Source organism: Salmo salar, chromosome ssa05, assembly GCF_905237065.1.
Source record: "Salmo salar chromosome ssa05, Ssal_v3.1, whole genome shotgun sequence".
Lineage (NCBI taxonomy): Eukaryota > Metazoa > Chordata > Actinopteri > Salmoniformes > Salmonidae > Salmo > Salmo salar.
This window is the reverse complement of record NC_059446.1, coordinates 84,528,836-84,551,363: the sequence shown is the minus strand read 5'-3', so window position 1 is coordinate 84,551,363 and position 22,528 is coordinate 84,528,836. Positions and strand designations below refer to the sequence as shown.

At 45.9% G+C, this 22,528-nt stretch overlaps 1 protein-coding gene across 1 annotated transcript in view; it reads left to right on the top strand.

Moving 5' to 3' along the window:
* The window catches only part of LOC106596042 (kinesin-like protein KIF13A), a 298,962-nt gene that overhangs the window by 194,065 nt on the left and 82,369 nt on the right, over positions 1–22,528 (top strand). Inside the window, 9 exon segments of the mRNA XM_045719221.1 lie at positions 80–292; positions 752–862; positions 996–1,043; positions 1,045–1,131; positions 11,009–11,142; positions 15,335–15,421; positions 15,781–15,791; positions 15,794–15,858; positions 15,861–15,960. Of these exon segments, the coding sequence (XP_045575177.1) occupies positions 80–292; positions 752–862; positions 996–1,043; positions 1,045–1,131; positions 11,009–11,142; positions 15,335–15,421; positions 15,781–15,791; positions 15,794–15,858; positions 15,861–15,960 (856 nt within the window).

Sequence of the window (22,528 nt, the reverse complement as noted above, 5' to 3'; positions counted from 1 at the left end):
ATTCACCAACACTGAAGTCTACATTATAACTGTCTATCAATTCAACTGTTTGTTCCTATCCCTCCCTCGGTGTTGCCAGGACAACCTGGGTGGCAACAGTAAGACGTGTATGATCGCCACGGTGAGCCCAGCAGCTGATAACTACGAGGAGACGTTGTCCACGCTGCGTTACGCAGACCGCGCCAAGAGGATCGTCAACCACGCCGTCGTCAATGAAGACCCCAACGCACGGATCATCAGAGAGCTCCGGGAGGAAGTGGAGAAACTCAGAGTACAGCTCTCTCAGGCTGAGGTAGGAGACACACACACACACACACACACACACACACATCCTGGCTGGTCCGTCCTGGCTGGTCCGTCCTGGCTGGTCCGTTCTGACTGGTCCGTCCTGACTGGTCCGTTCTGACTGGTCCGTTCTGACTGGTCCGTCCTGGCTGGTCCGTTCTGACTGGTCCGTCCTGACTGGTCCGTCCCTGGCTGGTCCTTTTGACTGGCCCGTCCTGGCTGGTCCGTTCTGGCTGGTCCGTCCTGACTGGTCCGTTCTGACTGGTCCGTCATGACTGGTCCGCCCTGACTGGTCCGTCCTGGCTGGTCCGTCCTGACTGGTCCGTCCTGGCTGGTCCGTCTTGGCTGGTCCGTTCTGGCTGGTCCGTTCTGGCTGGTCCGTCTCTGGCTGGTCCGTCCTGGCTGGTCCGTCCTGGCTGGTCCGTTCTGACTGGTCCGTGTGTGTCTCTGTGTGTCTATGTTCCAGTCTCTAAAGGCTCCAGAGCTGAAGGAGAGGCTTCAGGAGTCAGAGAAGCTGATCCAGGAGATGACTGTTACCTGGGAGCAGAAACTACGCAACACAGAGGAGATCGCTACGGTAACCTACACACTCACTCACATTCATTTAGCACATTCAAATCACATGGAAGCTTCTGCATCCGGACTAAACCGTTGGTAGTAAATGTCTGTGCAGAGGTAAAATGACTTGTATGTTTGTTATATTTCCACAGGAGCGTCAGCAGCAGCTAGAGAGTATGGGGATCTCCCTGGAGACGTCTGGGGATCAAAGTTGGAGAGGACAAATGCTTCCTGGTCAACCTGAACGCAGACCCCGCCCTCAATGAGCTGCTGGTCTACTACCTAAAGGTACACAACCACAACACCAACATCAACCACAACACTAACCACAACCCCAACACCAACCACAACATCAACCCGACCACAACACCAACCACACCACAACACCAACCACAACACCAACCACAACACCAACCCCACCCTCAAGACACCAAAGACACAACCACAACACCAACCACAACACCAACCACAACACCAACCACAACCACAACAGCAACACCGACCACAACACCAACACCGACCACAACACCAACTACAACCACAACACCAACCACAACACCAACACCCGACCACAACACCAACCACAACACCGACCACAACCACAACACCAACCCCACCCTCAATAAGCTCGCTGGTCTACTACCTAAAGGTACACAACCACAACTACAACCACAACACCAACCACAACACCAACCGCAACACCAACCACATCACCAACCACAACACCAACCACAACACCAACCCCAACACCAACCACAACACCAACCACAACACCAACCACAACACCAACCCCAACACCAACCACAACACCAACCACAACACCAACCACAACACCAACTACAAAACCAACCACAACACCAACACAACCCACAACACCGACCCGCCCTCAATAATCTGCTGGTCTACTACCTAAAGCTATTTCGATTTACACAGAAATCTATTTTTCATGATTATTTTGGTGTCCTCTAGAAAGCCTGGACTCAGGCTGGAAATAAAGCCTGGACTCAGAAGATGCAGTGGGTATTATTATGACAGTACACTTTGCTCAATAAAGAAGAGTAGTAAAGTCAGAGCTAGCAGCTATCAGTAAAGACAGAGCTAGTAGCTATCAGTAAAGTCATTGCTAGTAGCTATCAGTAAAGTCAGAGCTAGCAGCTATCAGTAAAGTCAGAGCTAGTAGCTATCAGTAAAGTCATTGCTAGTAGCTATCAGTAAAGTCATTGCTAGTAGCTATCAGTAAAGTCAGAGCTAGTAGCTATCAGTAAAGTCAGAGCTAGTAGCTATCAGTAAAGTCATTGCTAGTAGCTATCAGTAAAAGTCAGAGCTAGTAGCTATCAGTAAAGTCAGAGCTAGTAGCTATCAGTAAAGTCAGAGCTAGTAGCTATCAGTAAAGTCAGAGCTAGTAGCTATCAGTAAAGTCATTGCTAGTAGCTATCAGTAAAGTCATTGCTAGTAGCTATCATTAAAGTCATTTACTAGTAGCTATCAGTAAAAGCTCATGCCATAGTAGCCCATCAAAGTCGAGCTAGTAGGCTATCAGTAAAGGTCATGCTAGTAGCTATCAGTAAAGTCAGGCTAGAGCTATCTAGTAAAGTCAGAGCTAGTAGCTATCAGTAAAGTCATCGCTAGTAGCTATCAGTAAAGTCAGAGCTAGCGGCTATCAGTAAAAGTCAAGGAGCTAGCAGCTATCAGTAAAGTCAGAGCTAGTAGCTATAATTAAAGTCAGAAGCTAGTAGCTATCAGTAAAGTCATTGCTAGTAGCTATCAGTAAAGTCATAGCTAGTAGCTATCAGTAAAGTCAGAGCTAGTAGCTATCAGTAAAGTCATAGCTAGTAGCTATCAGTAAAGTCATTGCTAGTAGCTATCAGTAAAGTCATTGCTAGTAGCTATCAGTAAAGTCAGAGCTAGTAGCTATCAGTAAAGTCATTGCTAGTAGCTATCAGTAAAGTCAGAGCTAGCAGCTATCAGTAAAGTCTGTGTAGTAGACAGTACAGTAGGATAATGCTAGCCTGTAGTCTGTGTAGTAGACAGTACAGTAGGATAATGCTAGCCTGTAGTCTGTGTAGTAGACAGTACAGTAGGATAATGTTAGCCTGTAGTCTGTATAGTAGGCAGTACAGTAGGATAATGCTAGCCTGTAGTCTGTATAGTAGACAGTACAGTAGGATAATGCTAACCTGTAGTCTGTGTAGTAGACAGTACAGTAGGATAATGTTAGCCTGTAGTCTGTATAGTAGACAGTACAGTAGGATAATGTTAGCCTGTAGTCTGTATAGTAGACAGTACAGTAGAATGATGCTAACCTGTAGTCTTGTAGTAGACAGTACAGTAGAATATTGCTAACCTGTAGTCTGTGTAGTAGACAGTACAGTAGAATAATGCTAGCCTGTAGTCTGTATAGTAGACAGTACAGTAGGATAATGCTAGCCTGTAGTCTGTATAGTAGACAGTACAGTAGGATACTGCTAGTCCTTAGTCTGTATAGTAGACAGTACAGTAGGATGATATGCCAACCTGTAGTCTGTATAGTAGACAGTACAGTAGGATGTCTTTAACCTGTGGTCTGTATAAGTAGACAGCATACAGTAGGATAATGCCTAACCTGTAGTCTGTATAGTAGACAGTACAGTAGGATAATGTTAGCCTGTAGTCTGTATAGTAGACAGTACAGTAGGATAATGCTAACCTGTAGTCTGTATAGTAGACAGTACAGTAGGATAATGCTAACCTGTAGTCTGTATAGTAGACAGTACAGTAGGATAATGCTAACCTGTAGTCTGTATAGTAGACAGTACAGTAGGATAATGCTAACCTGTAGTCTGTATAGTAGACAGTACAGTAGGATAATGCTAACCTGTAGTCTGTATAGTAGACAGTACAGTAGGATAATGCTAACCTGTAGTCTGTGTAGTAGACAGTACAGTAGGATAATGCTAGCCTGTAGTCTGTATAGTAGACAGTACAGTAGGATAATGCTAACCTGTAGTCTGTATAGTAGACAGTACAGTAGGATAATGCTAACCTGTAGTCTGTGTAGTAGACAGTACAGTAGGATGATGCTAACCTGTAGTCTGTAGTAGTGGACACCAGAGATATATATTTAGAGAATATTGTACACATTCACTTACATAGCATTGTTTAAATCTACACCATGTGTTGTTAATGGGGAACTAACATGGCTATACAAACTAATAAAGACTATACACTATATATAAACTCCTAGGAATTTACTGAATAAACCACCGACGTTTCTCAATCACTGTGCCTTGTTGAGGCACCGAGGAGGCACCCTCTGCTCTCAGACACCCTGAAGAAGGCACCCTGAAGGAGGCACCCTCTGCTCTCAGACACCCTGAAGGAGGCACCCTGAAGGAGGCACCCTCTGCTTGCAGACACCCTGATGAAGGCACCCTGAAGGAGGCACCCTCTGCTCTCAGGCACCCTGAAGGAGGCACCCCTCTGCTCGCAGACACCCTGAAGGGGGCACCCTCTGCTCTCATGCACCTTGAAGGGGGCACCCTCTGCTTGCAGACACCCTGATGAAGGCACCCTGAAGGAGGCACCCCTCTGCTCTCAGGCACCCTGAAGGGGAGGCACCCTCTGCTCTCATGCACCTTGAAGGAGGCACCCTCTGCTCTCAGGCACCCTGAAGGAGGCACCCTCTGCTCTCAGGCACCCTGAAGGAGGCAGCCTCTGCCCAGGCACCCTGAAGGAGGCACCCTCTGCTCTCAGGCACCCTGAAGGAGGCACCCCTCTGCTCTCAGGCACCCTGGAAGGGGCACCCTCTGCTCTCAGACTGAAGCACCCTGAGCACCGAAGGAGGCAGCCTCTGCTCTCAGGCACCCTGAAGGAGGCACCCTCTGCTCTCAGGCACCCTGAAGGACACTAGAGCACCCTCTGCTCTCAGGCACCCTGAAGGAGGCAGCCTCTGCTCTCAGGCACCCTGAAGAAGGCACAGTGATGTTTTACCCAATAAATGACTGGGAGTTTATATAGAGTGTGACTCTCTTTCTTTGTTTTATAGCTTACAGTTTATTCCCCTTTAATCAGCACCTCTCCACTAAATCATTTCTCTGGGGCTGCGCCAGCTCACTGCCATAGAATGTTGAAGTGTCATGTAAATGCATCATACTGCAGGAATGGCATTGGCCCAACTGTCTAACTACAGGGCTCTGGGTGTACACTACAATAGGATGACGCTATGACAACACAGGAAAGGAAAGGGAGTGAACACATAGTCTCAGCGCTGACAGACAACTAGCTCAGTGGCTGAGAGGAACAGAGAGAGACTGAGGCTGAGTCCCAAACAGAGCCCTATGTACTATACTGTATAAGGAGAGAGAGACAGAGCAGAGAGGCAGGGAGAGAGAGAGACAGAGAGCAGAGAGGCAGGGAGAGAGAGAGACAGAGAGCAGAGGGGCAGGAGAAGGAGAGAGAGACGACAGAGACAGAGGGGCAGGGTGAGAGAAGAGAGAGATAGCAGCAGAGGGGGCAAGGGGAGAGAGAGAGAGCAGAGGGGCAGGGTGTGGTGAGAGAAGACAGAAAGCAGAGTGGCAGGGGATAGATAGAGCCAGAGTAGAGGGCAGGTGAGAGAGAGTAGAGGGGCAGAGATAGATAGAGAGAGAGAGAGAGGGGCAGGTGAGAGACAGAGAGCAGAGGGGCAGGGAGAGAGAGAGAGACAGAGAGCAGAGGGGCAGGGGTGAGAGAGAGAGAGATAGCAGCAGAGGGGCAGGGAGAGAGAGAGAGCAGAGGGGCAGGGTGAGCGAGAGAAGACAGAAAGCAGAGGGACAGGGAGATAGATAGAGAGAGAGAGTAGAGGGGCAGGGTGAGAGAGAGAGAGTAGAGGGGCAGGGAGATAGATAGAGAGAGAGAGTAGAGGGGCAGGGGTGAGAGAGAGAGTAGAGGGGCAGGGAGATAGATAGAGAGAGAGTAGAGGGGCAGGGGTGAGAGAGAGAGTAGAGAGAGAGAGAGAGAGTGCAGCGGGACAGGGAGATAGAGAGAGTAGAGGTGCAGGGAGAGAGAGAGTAGAGGGGCAGGGAGAGAGAGAGTAGAGGGGCAGGGAGAGAGAGAGAGGGGCAGGGAGAGAGAGAGTAGAGGGGCAGGGAGAGAGAGAGCAGAGGGGCAGGGAGAGAGAAGTGAAGGGAAGAGAGAGAGAGGGGCAGGAATAGAGAGAGAGAGAGTAGAGGGGCAGGGAGAGAGAGAGAGAGAGAAGAGTGCAGCGGGACAGGGAGAGAGAGAGTAGAGGGGCAGGGAGAGAGAGAGTAGAGGGGCAGGGAGAGAGAGAGTAGAGGGGCAGGGAGATAGAGAGAGCAGAGGGGCAGGGAGAAGAGAGAGAGAGAGTAGAGGGGCAGGGAGAGAGAGAGAGTAGAGGGACAGGGATAGAGAGAGTAGAGGGGCAGGGAGATAGAGAGAGCAGAGGGGCAGGGAGATAGAGAGAGAGAGAGTAGAGGGGCAGGGAGATAGAGAGAGAGAGAGAGAGAGAGGTGCAGCGGGACAGGGAGATAGAGAGAGTAGAGGGGCAGGGAGAGGCAGGCATGTGAGACACCAGCCAAGCCTCCTTCAGGCCTACAGAACAGCAGGTCTGGGCCCCGGCCTGGACAGCTAGCCTGCCCTGCATACCAGTGTGGAATGACACCCACACACACACACACACACAATGGAATGAACAAGAGACTGACTTACTGGGGTTATGTTAAGTAGCTGATACAGCTGCAGGAGTGAAGGAGTGTCGGACATCCTCTGGAAGTGGGATGTTTGTTTAACTACACCCACAAGAGAGGGAAAGACAAGGAGAGAGAAAGAGAGAGAGAGAGAGAGAGAGAGAGAGAGAGAGAGAGAGAGAGAGAGAGAGAGAGAGAGAGAGAGAGCAATCAGCTTTTTCACTGACCTCACTAAGTGATTCACTGACTTAGTTGTTGTGTTCCCCATTGATGAAAGGAGAAAGGTATTGTAGCAGATTAAAATGGCCTCATGATATCAGTGGGGAGGTTATGCCATAATATCACCAGTAATATAAGTGGTAAATATCTGAGCCTGTGTGTCAGTGGGGAGGTAATGCCATAATATCACCAGTAATATAAGTGGTAAATATCTGAGCCTGTGTGTGCAGTGGGGAGGTAATGCCATAATATCACCAGTAATATAAGTGGTAAATATCTGAGCCTGTGTGTCAGTGGGGGAGGTAATGCCATAATATCACCAGTAATATAAGTGGTAAATATCTGAGCCTGTGTGTCAGTGGGGGAGGTAATGCCATAATATCACCAGTAATATAAGTGGTAAATATCTGAGCCTGTGTGTCAGTGGGGAGGTAATGCCATAATATCACCAGTAATATAAGTGGTAAATATCTGAGCCTGTGTGTCAGTGGGGAGGTAATGCCTTAATATCACCAGTAATATAAGTGGTAAATATCTGAGCCTGTGTGTCAGTGGGGAGGTAATGCCATAATATCACCAGTAATATAAGTGGTAAATATCTGAGCCTGTGTGTCAGTGGGGGAGGTAATGCCATAATATCACCAGTAATATAAGTGGTAAATATCTGAGCCTGTGTGTCAGTGGGGAGGTAATGCCATAATATCACCAGTAATATAAGTGGTAAATATCTGAGCCTGTGTGTCAGTGGGGAGGTAATGCCATAATATCACCAGTAATATAAGTGGTAAATATCTGAGCCTGTGTGTCAGTGGGGGAGGTAATGCCATAATATCACCAGTAATATAAGTGGTAAATATCTGAGCCTGTGTGTCAGTGGGGAGGTAATGCCATAATATCACCAGTAATATAAGTGGTAAATATCTGAGCCTGTGTTCAGTGGGGAGGTAATGCCATAATATCACCAGTAATATAAGTGGTAAATATCTGAGCCTGTGTGTCAGTGGGGAGGTAATGCCATAATATCACCAGTAATATAAGTGGTAAATATCTGAGCCTGTGTGTCAGTGGGGAGGTAATGCCATAATATCACCAGTAATATAAGTGGTAAATATCTGAGCCTGTGTGTCAGTGGGGAGGTAATGCCATAATATCACCAGTAATATAAGTGGTAAATATCTGAGCCTGTGTGTCAGTGGGGAGGTAATGCCATAATATCACCAGTAATATAAGTGGTAAATATCTGAGCCTGTGTGTCAGTGGGGAGGTAATGCCATAATATCACCAGTAATATAAGTGGTAAATATCTGAGCCTGTGTGTCAGTGGGGAGGTAATGCCATAATATCACCAGTAATATAAGTGGTAAATATCTGAGCCTGTGTGTCAGTGGGGAGGTAATGCCATAATATCACCAGTAATATAAGTGGTAAATATCTGAGCCTGTGTGTCAGTGGGGAGGTAATGCCATAATATCACCAGTAATATAAGTGGTAAATATCTGAGCCTGTGTGTCAGTGGGGAGGTAATGCCATAATATCACCAGTAATATAAGTGGTAAATATCTGAGCCTGTGTGTCAGTGGGGAGGTAATGCCATAATATCACCAGTAATATAAGTGGTAAATATCTGAGCCTGTGTGTCAGTGGGGGAGGTAATGCGCATAATATCACCAGTAATATAAGTGGTAAATATCTGAGCCTGTGTGTCAGTGGGGAGGTAATGCCATAATATCACCAGTAATATAAGTGGTAAATATCTGAGCCTGTGTGTCAGTGGGGAGGTAATGCCATAATATCACCAGTAATATAAGTGGTAAATATCTGAGCCTGTGTGTCAGTGGGGAGGTAATGCCATAATATCACCAGTAATATAAGTGGTAAATATCTGAGTCTGTGTGTCAGTGGGGAGGTAATGCCATAATATCACCAGTAATATAAGTGGTAAAATATCTGAGCCTGTGTCAGTGGGGAGGTAATGCCATAATATCACCAGTAATATAAGTGGTAAATATCTGAGCCTGTGTGTCAGTGGGGAGGTAATGCCATAATATCACCAGTAATATAAGTGGTAAATATCTGAGCCTGTGTGTCAGTGGGGAGGTAATGCCATAATATCACCAGTAATATAAGTGGTAAATATCTGAGCCTGTGTGTCAGTGGGGAGGTAATGCCATAATATCACCAGTAATATAAGTGGTAAATATCTGAGCCTGTGTGTCAGTGGGGAGGTAATGCCATAATATCACCAGTAATATAAGTGGTAAATATCTGAGCCTGTGTGTTAGTGGGGAGGTAATGCCATAATATCACCAGTAATATAAGTGGTAAATATCTGAGCCTGTGTGTCAGTGGGGAGGTAATGCCATAATATCACCAGTAATATAAGTGGTAAATATCTGAGCCTGTGTGTCAGTGGGGAGGTAATGCCACAATATCACCAGTAATATAAGTGGTAAATATCTGAGCCTGTGTGTCAGTGGGGAGGTAATGCCATAATATCACCAGTAATATAAGTGGTAAATATCTGAGTCTGTGTGTCAGTGGGGAGGTAATGCCATAATATCACCAGTAATATAAGTGGTAAATATCTGAGCCTGTGTGTTAGTGGGGGAGGTAATGCCATAATATCACCAGTAATATAAGTGGTAAATATCTGAGCCTGTGTGTCAGTGGGGAGGTAATGCCATAATATCACCAGTAATATAAGTGGTAAATATCTGAGCCTGTGTGTCAGTGGGGAGGTAATGCCATAACATCACCAGTAATATAAGTGGTAAATATCTGAGCCTGTGTGTCAGTGGGGAGGTAATGCCATAATATCACCAGTAATATAAGTGGTAAATATCTGAGCCTGTGTGTCAGTGGGGAGGTAATGCCATAATATCACCAGTAATATAAGTGGTAAATATCTGAGCCTGTGTGTCAGTGGGGGAGGTAATGCCATAATATCACCAGTAATATAAGTGGTAAATATCTGAGCCTGTGTGTCAGTGGGGAGGTAATGCCATAATATCACCAGTAATATAAGTGGTAAATATCTGAGCCTGTGTGTCAGTGGGGAGGTAATGCCATAATATCACCAGTAATATAAGTGGTAAATATCTGAGCCTGTGTGTTAGTGGGGAGGTAATGCCATAATATCACCAGTAATATAAGTGGTAAATATCTGAGCCTGTGTGTCAGTGGGGGAGGTAATGCCATAATATCACCAGTAATATAAGTGGTAAATATCTGAGCCTGTGTGTCAGTGGGGAGGTAATGCCATAATATCACCAGTAATATAAGTGGTAAATATCTGAGCCTGTGTGTCAGTGGGGAGGTAATGCCATAATATCACCAGTAATATAAGTGGTAAATATCTGAGCCTGTGTGTCAGTGGGGAGGTAATGCCATAATATCACCAGTAATATAAGTGGTAAATATCTGAGCCTGTGTGTCAGTGGGGAGGTAATGCCATAATATCACCAGTAATATAAGTGGTAAATATCTGAGCCTGTGTGTCAGTGGGGAGGTAATGCCATAATATCACCAGTAATATAAGTGGTAAATATCTGAGCCTGTGTGTCAGTGGGGAGGTAATGCCATAATATCACCAGTAATATAAGTGGTAAATATCTGAGCCTGTGTGTCAGTGGGGAGGTAATGCCATAATATCACCAGTAATATAAGTGGTAAATATCTGAGCCTGTGTGTCAGTGGGGAGGTAATGCCATAATATCACCAGTAATATAAGTGGTAAATATCTGAGTCTGTGTGTCAGTGGGGAGGTAATGCCATAATATCACCAGTAATATAAGTGGTAAATATCTGAGCCTGTGTGTCAGTGGGGAGGTAATGCCATAATATCACCAGTAATATAAGTGGTAAATATCTGAGCCTGTGTGTCAGTGGGGAGGTAATGCCATAATATCACCAGTAATATAAGTGGTAAATATCTGAGCCTGTGTGTCAGTGGGGAGGTAATGCCATAATATCACCAGTAATATAAGTGGTAAATATCTGAGCCTGTGTGTCAGTGGGGAGGTAATGCCATAATATCACCAGTAATATAAGTGGTAAATATCTGAGCCTGTGTGTCAGTGGGGAGGTAATGCCATAATATCACCAGTAATATAAGTGGTAAATATCTGAGCCTGTGTGTCAGTGGGGAAGTAGGACCTGACCCACATGAATCATCATCTCCTCTGTGTGTGTGTGTGTGTGTGTGTGTGTGTGTGTGTGTGTGTGTGTGTGTGTGTGTGTTGTGTGTGTGTGTGTGTGTGTGTGTGTGTGTGTGTGTGTGTGTGTAGGAACACACGCGTGTGGGTGCAGACACCTCTCAGGACATCCAGCTGTTTGGGATTGGTATCCAGTCAGAACACTGTGTGTTGGAGATCAGCCCAGACGGAGGGGAGGTCACCCTCACCCCTATAGAGAATGCCAGGTGAGTTAACACACACACACACACACACACACACACACACACACACACACACACACACACACACACACACACACACACACACACACACACACACACACAGTACACACACAGTACACACACACACATACACAGTACACACACACAGTACACACACACACACACACACACACACAGTGCACACACATATGGATGAGTGAACTGGACCTGACTGGAGTTTCCCATGACCTCATAGCTGAGGTATTTCTGATCTCAACCTCCTGCTTTGATATCAAACATACCCCCTCCCTCCTTTCCTCCCTCCCTCCCTGCCTCCCTCCATCTTTCCCTCACTCCCTCCCCCCGCCACCCCTCCCTCCCTCATTCCCTGACTCCCTCCCTCCCTGCCTCCATCCCTCCCTGCCTCCCTCCATCTTTCCCTCCCTCACTCACTCCCTCCCCCCACCACCCCTCCCTGCCTGCCTCCCTCCATCTTTCCCTCCTTCACTCCCTCCCCCCACCACCTTCCCTCCCTCTCCCCCACCACCCGTCCCAGTAAAGGCTATCTATGAAATATGAGGATATCTCATTGGTAGTCTTTACTGTTGGTGGGTGATATGAGGATATCTCATTGATAGTCTTTACTGTTGGTGGTGATATGAGGATATCTCATTGATAGTCTTTACTGTTGGTGGGTGATATGAGGATATCTCATTGATAGTCTTTACTGTTGGTGGTGATATGAGGATATCTCATTGATAGTCTTTACTGTTGGTGGTGATATGAGGATATCTCATTGATAGTCTTTACTGTTGGTGGTGATATGAGGATATCTCATTGATAGTCTTTACTGTTGGTGGTGATATGAGGATATCTCATTGGTAGTCTTTACTGTTGGTGGGTGATATGAGGATATCTCATTGATAGTCTTTACTGTTGGTGGTGATATGAGGATATCTCATTGATAGTCTTTACTGTTGGTGGTGATATGAGGATATCTCATTGATAGTCTTTACTGTTGGTGGTGATATGAGGATATCTCATTGATAGTCTTTACTGTTGGTGGTGATATGAGGATATATCATTGATAGTCTTTACTGTTGGTGGTGATATGAGGATATATCATTGATAGTCTTTACTGTTGGTGGTGATATGAGGATATCTCATTGATAGTCTTTACTGTTGGTGGTGATATGAGGATATCTCATTGATAGTCTTTACTGTTGGTGGTGATATGAGGATATCTCATTGATAGTCTTTACTGTTGGTGGTGATATGAGGATATCTCATTGATAGTCTTTACTGTTGGTGGGTGATATGAGGATATCTCATTGATAGTCTTTACTGTTGGTGGGTGATATGAGGATATCTCATTGATAGTCTTTACTGTTGGTGGGTGATATGAGGATATCTCATTGATAGTCTTTACTGTTGGTGGTGATATGAGGATATCTCATTGATAGTCTTTACTGTTGGTGGTGATATGAGGATATCTCATTGATAGTCTTTACTGTTGGTGGGTGATATGAGGATATCTCATTGATAGTCTTTACTGTTGGTGGGTGACATGAGGATATCTCATTGATAGTCTTTACTGTTGGTGGGTGATATGAGGATATCTCATTTATAGTCTTTACTGTTGGTGGGTGATATGAGGATATATCATTGATAGTCTTTACTGTTGGTGGGTGATATGAGGATATCTCATTGATAGTCTTTACTGTTGGTGGTGATATGAGGATATCTCATTGATAGTCTTTACTGTTGGTGGTGATATGAGGATATCTCATTGATAGTCTTTACTGTTGGTGGTGACATGAGGATATCTCATTGATAGTCTTTACTGTTGGTGGTGATATGAGGATATATCATTGATAGTCTTTACTGTTGGTGGGTGATATGAGGATATCTCATTGATAGTCTTTACTGTTGGTGGGTGATATGAGGATATCTCATTGATAGTCTTTACTGTTGGTGGGTGATATGAGGATATCTCATTGATAGTCTTTACTGTTGGTGGTGATATAAGGATATCTCATTGATAGTCTTTACTGTTGGTGGTGATAGGATATATCATTGATAGTCTTTACTGTTGGTGGGTGATATGAGGATATCTCATTGATAGTCTTTACTGTTGGTGGTGATATGAGGATATCTCATTGATAGTCTTTACTGTTGGTGGTGATATGAGGATATCTCATTGATAGTCTTTACTGTTGGTGGTGATATGAGGGATATCTCATTGATAGTCTTTACTGTTGGTGGTGATATGAGGATATCTCATTGATAGTCTTTACTGTTGGTGGTGATATGAGGATATCTCATTGATAGTCTTTACTGTTGGTGGTGATATGAGGATATCTCATTGATAGTCTTTACTGTTGGTGGTGATATGAGGATATATCATTGATAGTCTTTACTGTTGGTGGGTGATATGAGGATATCTCATTGATAGTCTTTACTGTTGGTGGTGATATGAGGATATCTCATTGATAGTCTTTACTGTTGGTGGTGATATGAGGATATCTCATTGATAGTCTTTACTGTTGGTGGTGATATGAGGATATCTCATTGATAGTCTTTACTGTTGGTGGTGATATGAGGATATCTCATTGATAGTCTTTACTGTTGGTGGTGATATGAGGATATATCATTGATAGTCTTTACTGTTGGTGGTGATATGAGGATATCTCATTGATAGTCTTTACTGTTGGTGTTGATATGAGGATATCTCATTGATAGTCTTTACTGTTGGTGGGTGATATGAGGATATCTCATTGATAGTCTTTACTGTTGGTGGGTGATATGAGGATATCTCATTGATAGTCTTTACTGTTGGTGGTTATATGAGGATATCTCATTGATAGTCTGTACTGTTGGTGGTGATATGAGGATATCTCATTGATAGTCTTTACTGTTGGTGGTGATATGAGGATATCTCATTGATAGTCTTTACTGTTGGTGGTGATATGAGGATATCTCATTGATAGTCTTTACTGTTGGTGGGTGATATGAGGATATCTCATTGATAGTCTTTACTGTTGGTGGGTGATATGAGGATATCTCATTGATAGTCTTTACTGTTGGTGGGTGATATGAGGATATCTCATTGATAGTCTTTACTGTTGGTTGTGATATGAGGATATCTCATTGATAGTCTTTACTGTTGGTTGTGATATGAGGATATATCATTGATAGTCTTTACTGTTGGTGGTGATATGAGGATATCTCATTGATAGTCTTTACTGTTGGTGGTGATATGAGGATATCTCATTGATAGTCTTTACTGTTGGTGGGTGACATGAGGATATCTCATTGATAGTCTTTACTGTTGGTGGTGATATGAGGATATCTCATTGATAGTCTTTACTGTTGGTGGTGATATGAGGATATCTCATTGATAGTCTTTACTGTTGGTGGTGATATGAGGATATCTCATTGATAGTCTTTACTGTTGGTGGGTGATATGAGGATATATCATTGATAGTCTTTACTGTTGGTGGTGATATGAGGATATCTCATTGATAGTCTTTACTGTTGGTGGTGATATGAGGATATCTCATTGATAGTCTTTACTGTTGGTGGGTGATATGAGGATATCTCATTGATAGTCTTTACTGTTGGTGGGTGATATGAGGATATCTCATTGATAGTCTTTACTGTTGGTGGTGATATGAGGATATCTCATTGATAGTTTTTACTGTTGGTGGGTGATATGAGGATATCTCATTGATAGTCTTTACTGTTGGTGGGTGATATGAGGATATCTCATTGATAGTCTTTACTGTTGGTGGGTGATATGAGGATATCTCATTGATAGTCTTTACTGTTGGTGGTGATATGAGGATATCTCATTGATAGTCTTTACTGTTGGTGGTGATATGAGGATATCTCATTGATAGTCTTTACTGTTGGTGGGTGATATGAGGATATCTCATTGATAGTCTTTACTGTTGGTGGGTGATATGAGGATATCTCATTGATAGTCTTTACTGTTGGTGGGTGATATGAGGATATCTCATTGATAGTCTGTACTGTTGGTGGGTGATATGAGGATATCTCATTGATAGTCTGTACTGTTGGTGGTGATATGAGGATATTTGATGTGCTGTATTACTTTCTGTGTGGAAGAGGAGGTACAGCAGGATGGGATGTCTACTCTCCCACAACACACCTCAATATGACATCATCAGACTGTACTGCTCTGCTCCAACAGAACCTGTGTGAATGGAACCATGACTGAGTCCTTGGTCCACCTGTGGCATGGAGACCGCATATTATGGGGCAACAACCACTTCTTCAGGTGAGGAGTTTGTCTACAGAACATGCACATCTACTGGACAAAGTGAACCAGAGACTAACAAAATGTTTACCTTGCTGCAGCCTGCACTAATGTGAACTGAGAGTTCAACTCCCCTGTGTACACTACTTGAATAAGGTTTGTTAGTGATGGTGTGGAACAAAACCCTCACAGCCAGATTGCCAGAGATTTTCCAGAAATCCTGGTTGTAAATATTCCCAAAAACAGCAGCAAATTCAGAACCCTCCAATCAGGATTTCTGGAAAACCTGAGAATGTGGGGAATGTTCCTGGAATTGTTACATCCTTTAGCTGCCCCGTGCTGTAGAAGCAGGAAGTGAGTATAAATCCTGTGTGCTGTAGGATAAACCTGCCTGGCGGAAGCGGCGTGAGCGTGTGAAGGAGCTGGAGAGGGAACGTGCATCCCCAGGGAGAGCTTTGTAGAGGTAGACGTAGAGACAGCCAGCGAGGCCTCCTCAGAACAGGACTACAGCTATGAGTTCGCCCAGACGGAGGTCATGATGAAGACCCTGGGAAACAACGGTATGTATGGTGACTTCTGGAATGCCCACATTACAATCACTTTGCTAAACTAGGTTTTTCACAAATCCCGTTTGAAAGATTCACGGATTTCCTGCTTATTCCCTCCTGATTCCGGTGATCTTCCAACCGGGATTTCTAGAAAACGCTGGATTTTTGGGGAAGTACCTGGAATTTTGCAACACTATATTGAACGATATACAGTGTTGTGTTCGTACTGCTGGTATGAACGGCCTCAGTCCCTGAAAGAGCTCCACACACACCACTACACTACACACACCACTACACTACACACACCACTACACTACACACACCACTACACTACACACACCACTACACTACACACACCACTACACTACACACACCACTACACTACACACACCACTACACTACACACACCACTACACTACACTACACACACCACTACACTACACTACACACCACTACACTACACTACACACCACTACACTACACTACACACACCACTACACTACACACACCACTACACTACACACACCACTACACTACACACACCACTACACTACACACACCACTACACTACACACACCACTACACACACCACTACACTACACACACCACTACACTACACACACCACTACACTACACACACCACTACACTACACTACACACATCACTACACTACACACACCACTACACTACACACACCACTACACCACACACACCACTACACTACACACACCACTACACTACACACACCACTACACTACACACACCACTACACCACACACACCACTACACTACACACACCACTACACTACACACACCACTACACCACACACACCACTACACTACACACACCACTACACTACACACACCACTACACTACACACACACCACTACACCACACCACACACCACTACACTACACACACCACTACACTACACACACCACTACACTACACACACCACTACACCACACACACCACCACACTACACACACACACTACACCACACACACCACTACACCACACACACCACTACACCACACACACCACTACACTACACACACCACTACACCACACACACCACTACACCACACACACCACTACACTACACACACCACTACACTACACACACCACTACACACACACACACCACTACACTACACACACCACTACACTACACACACCACTACACTACACACACCACTACACCACACTACACACACCACTACACTACACACACCACTACACCACACACACCACTACACTACACACACCACTACACTACACACACCACTACACTACACACACCACTACACTACACACACCACCACACCACACACCACACACCACACACACCACTACACTACACACACCACTACACTACACACACCACTACACCACACACACCACTACACCACACACACACACACACACACCACTACACTACACACACCACTACACTACACACACCACTACACACACACACACACCACTACACTACACACACCACTACACTACACACACCACTACACACACACACCACTACACTACACACACCACTACACTACACACACCACTACACACACACACACCACTACACTACACACCACTACACTACACACACCACTACACTACACACACCACTACACCACACACACCACCACACACACACACCACTACACTACACACACCACTACACTACACACACCACTACACACCACACACACCACTACACTACACACACCACTACACTACACACACCACTACACTACACACACCACTACACCACACACACCACTACACTACACACACACCACTACACTACACACACCACTACACCACACACACCACTACACCACACACACCACTACACTACACACACCACTCACCACACACACCACTACACTACACACACCACTACACTACACACACCACACACCACACTACACTACACACACCACTACACCACACACCCTACACACACACACCACTACACTACACACACCACTACACTACACACACCACTACACTACACACACCACTACACACACCCACCACACACACACCACACACTCACACACCACTACACACACCACCACTACACCACACACACCACTACACTACACACACACACCACTACACTACACACACCACTACACTACACACACCACTACACTACACACACCACTACACACACCACACACACACCACTACACTACACACACCACTACACTACACACACCACTACACTACACACACCACTACACTACACACACACCACTACACTACACCACACACACCACTACACTACACACACCACTACACTACACACACACCACTACACTACACACACCACTACACCACACACACCACTACACTACACACACCACTACACCACACACACACACTACACACACCACTACACACACACACCACTACACACACCACACACACCACTACACTACACACACCACTACACTACACACACACCACTACACTACACACACACCACTACACCACACACACCACTACACACACACACACACCACTACACTACACACACACACACACCACTACACTACACACACCACTACACTACACACACCACTACACTCACACACCACTACACTACACACACCACTACACTACACACACCACTACACTACACACACCACTACACTACACACACCACTACACCACACACACCACTACACTACACACACCACTACACCACACACACCACTACACCACACACACCACTACACACACACACCACTACACCACACACACCACTACACTACACACACCACTACACACACACACACCACACACCACACACACCACTACACCACACACACCACTACACTACACCAACACACACCACTACACTACACACACCACTACACTACACACACCACTACACTACACACACACACCACTACACCACACACACCACTACACTACACACACCACTACACTACACACACCACTACACTACACACACCACTACACACACCACTACACTACACACACCACTACACTACACACACCACTACACTACACACACCACTACACTACACACACCACTACACCACACACACCACTACACCACTACACACACCACTACACTACACACACCACTACACTACACACACCACTACACCACACACACCACTACACTACACACACCACTACACTACACACACCACTACACTACACACACCACTACACCACACACACCACTACACCACACACACCACCACACCACACACCCACTACACACACACACCACTACACTACACACACCACTACACTACACACACCACTACACTACACTACACACACCACTACACTACACACACCACTACACTACACACACCACTACACCACACACACTACACTACACACACCACACCACTACACTACACACACCACTACACTACACACACACACCACTACACCACACACACCACTTACACCACACACACCACTACACTACACACACCACTACACCACACACACCACTACACCACACACACCACTACACTCACACACACCACTACACCACACACACCACTACACCACACACACCACTACACCACACACACCACTACACCACACACACCACTACACTACACACACCACTACACTACACACACCACTACACTACACACACCACTACACTACACACACCACTACACCACACACACCACTACACCACACACACCACTACACCACACACACCACACACACCACTACACTACACACACCACTACACCACTACACACACCACTACACTACACACACACCACTACACTACACACACCACTACACTACACACACCACTACACCACACACACCACTACACCACACACACCACTACACTACACACACCACTACACTACACACACCACTACACTACACACACCACTACACTACACACACCACTACACTACACACACCACTACACACACACACCACTACACTACACACACCACTACACTACACACACCACTACACATACACACACCCACTACACCACACACACCACTACACCACACACACCACTACACTACACACACCACTACACTACACACACCACTACACCACACACACCACTACACACACACACCACTACACTACACACACCACTACACTACACTCACACACACCACTACACTACACACACACACCACTACACTACACACACCACTACACACACACACACCACTACACTACACACACCACTACACTACACACACCACTACACTACACACACACCACTACACCACACACACCACTACACCACACACACCACTACACACACACACCACTACACTACACACACCACTACACTACACTACACACACCACTACACTACACACACACACCACTACACTACACCACACACACCACTACACTACACACACCACTACACTACACACACCACTACACTACACACACCACTACACTACACACACACCACTACACTACACACACCACTACACCACACACACCACTACACCACACACACCACTACACCACACACACCACCACACTACACACACCACTACACTACACACACCACTACACTACACACACCACTACACTACACTACACACACCACTACACCACACTACACACACCACACCACTACACTACACACACCACTACACCACACACACCACTACACTACACACACCACTACACTACACACACCACTACACTACACACACCACTACACTACACACACCACTACACACACCACACCTACACTACACACACCACTACACTACACACACCACTACACTACACACACCACTACACTACACACACCACTACACTACACACACCACTACACCACACACACACACACCACACACTACACACACCCACTACACACACACACACCACTACACTACACCACACCACTACACTACACACACCACTACACTACACACACCACTACACTACACACACCACTACACACACACACTCACACTACACCACACACACCACTACACCACACACTACACACACCACTACACTCACACACACCACTACACTACACACACCACTACACTACACACACCACTACACCACACTACACACACTACACACACACCACACACTACACACACCACTACACTACACACACCACTACACTACACACACCACTACACTACACACACCACTACACCACACACACACACCACTACACTACACACACCACTACACTACACTACACACACCACTACACTACACACACACACCACCACACTCACACACACCACTACACTACACACACCACTACACTACACACACCACTACACCACACACACACCACTACACCACACACACCACTACACTACACTACACACACCACTACACCACACACACCACTACACTACACACACCACTACACTACACACACCACTACACTACACACACCACTACACTACACACACCACTACACTCACACACACCACTACACTACACACACCACTACACACACACACACACACTACACCACACTACACACACCACTACACACACACACACCACTCACACTACACACACCACTACACTACACACACCACTACACCACACACACCACTACACTACACACACCACTACACTACACACACACCACTACACTACACACACCACTACACTACACACACACACCACTACACTACACACACACACACACACACACTACACACACACACACCACTACACTACACACACCACTACACCACACACACCACTACACTACACACACCACTACACTACACACACCACTACACTACACACACCACTACACTACACACACAACACCACTACACACCACACACTACACACACCACTACACACACACACCACTACACTACACACACTACCACTACACTCACACACACCACTACACACACACTACACACACCACTACACTACACACACCACTACACTACACCTACACACACCACTACACTACACACACCACTACACTACACACACCACTACACTACACACACCACTACACTACACACACCACTACACTACACACACCACACACCACACACACCACTACACTACACACACACCACTACACTACACACACCACTACACTACACACACCACTACACTACACACACCACCACACCACACACACCACCACACCACACACACCACCACACCACACACACCACCACACTACACACACCACTACACCACACACACCACTACACTACACACACACCACTACACACACCACACACACCACTACACTACACACACCACTACACTACACACACCACTACACTACACACACCACTACACTACACACACCACTACACTACACACACCACTACACTACACACACCACTACACCACACACACCACTACACCACACACACCACTACACTACACACACCACTACACTACACACACCACTACACCACACACACCACTACACTACACACACACCACTACACCACACACACCACTACACCACACACACCACTACACTACACACACCACTACACCACACACACCACTACACTACACACACCACTACACCACACA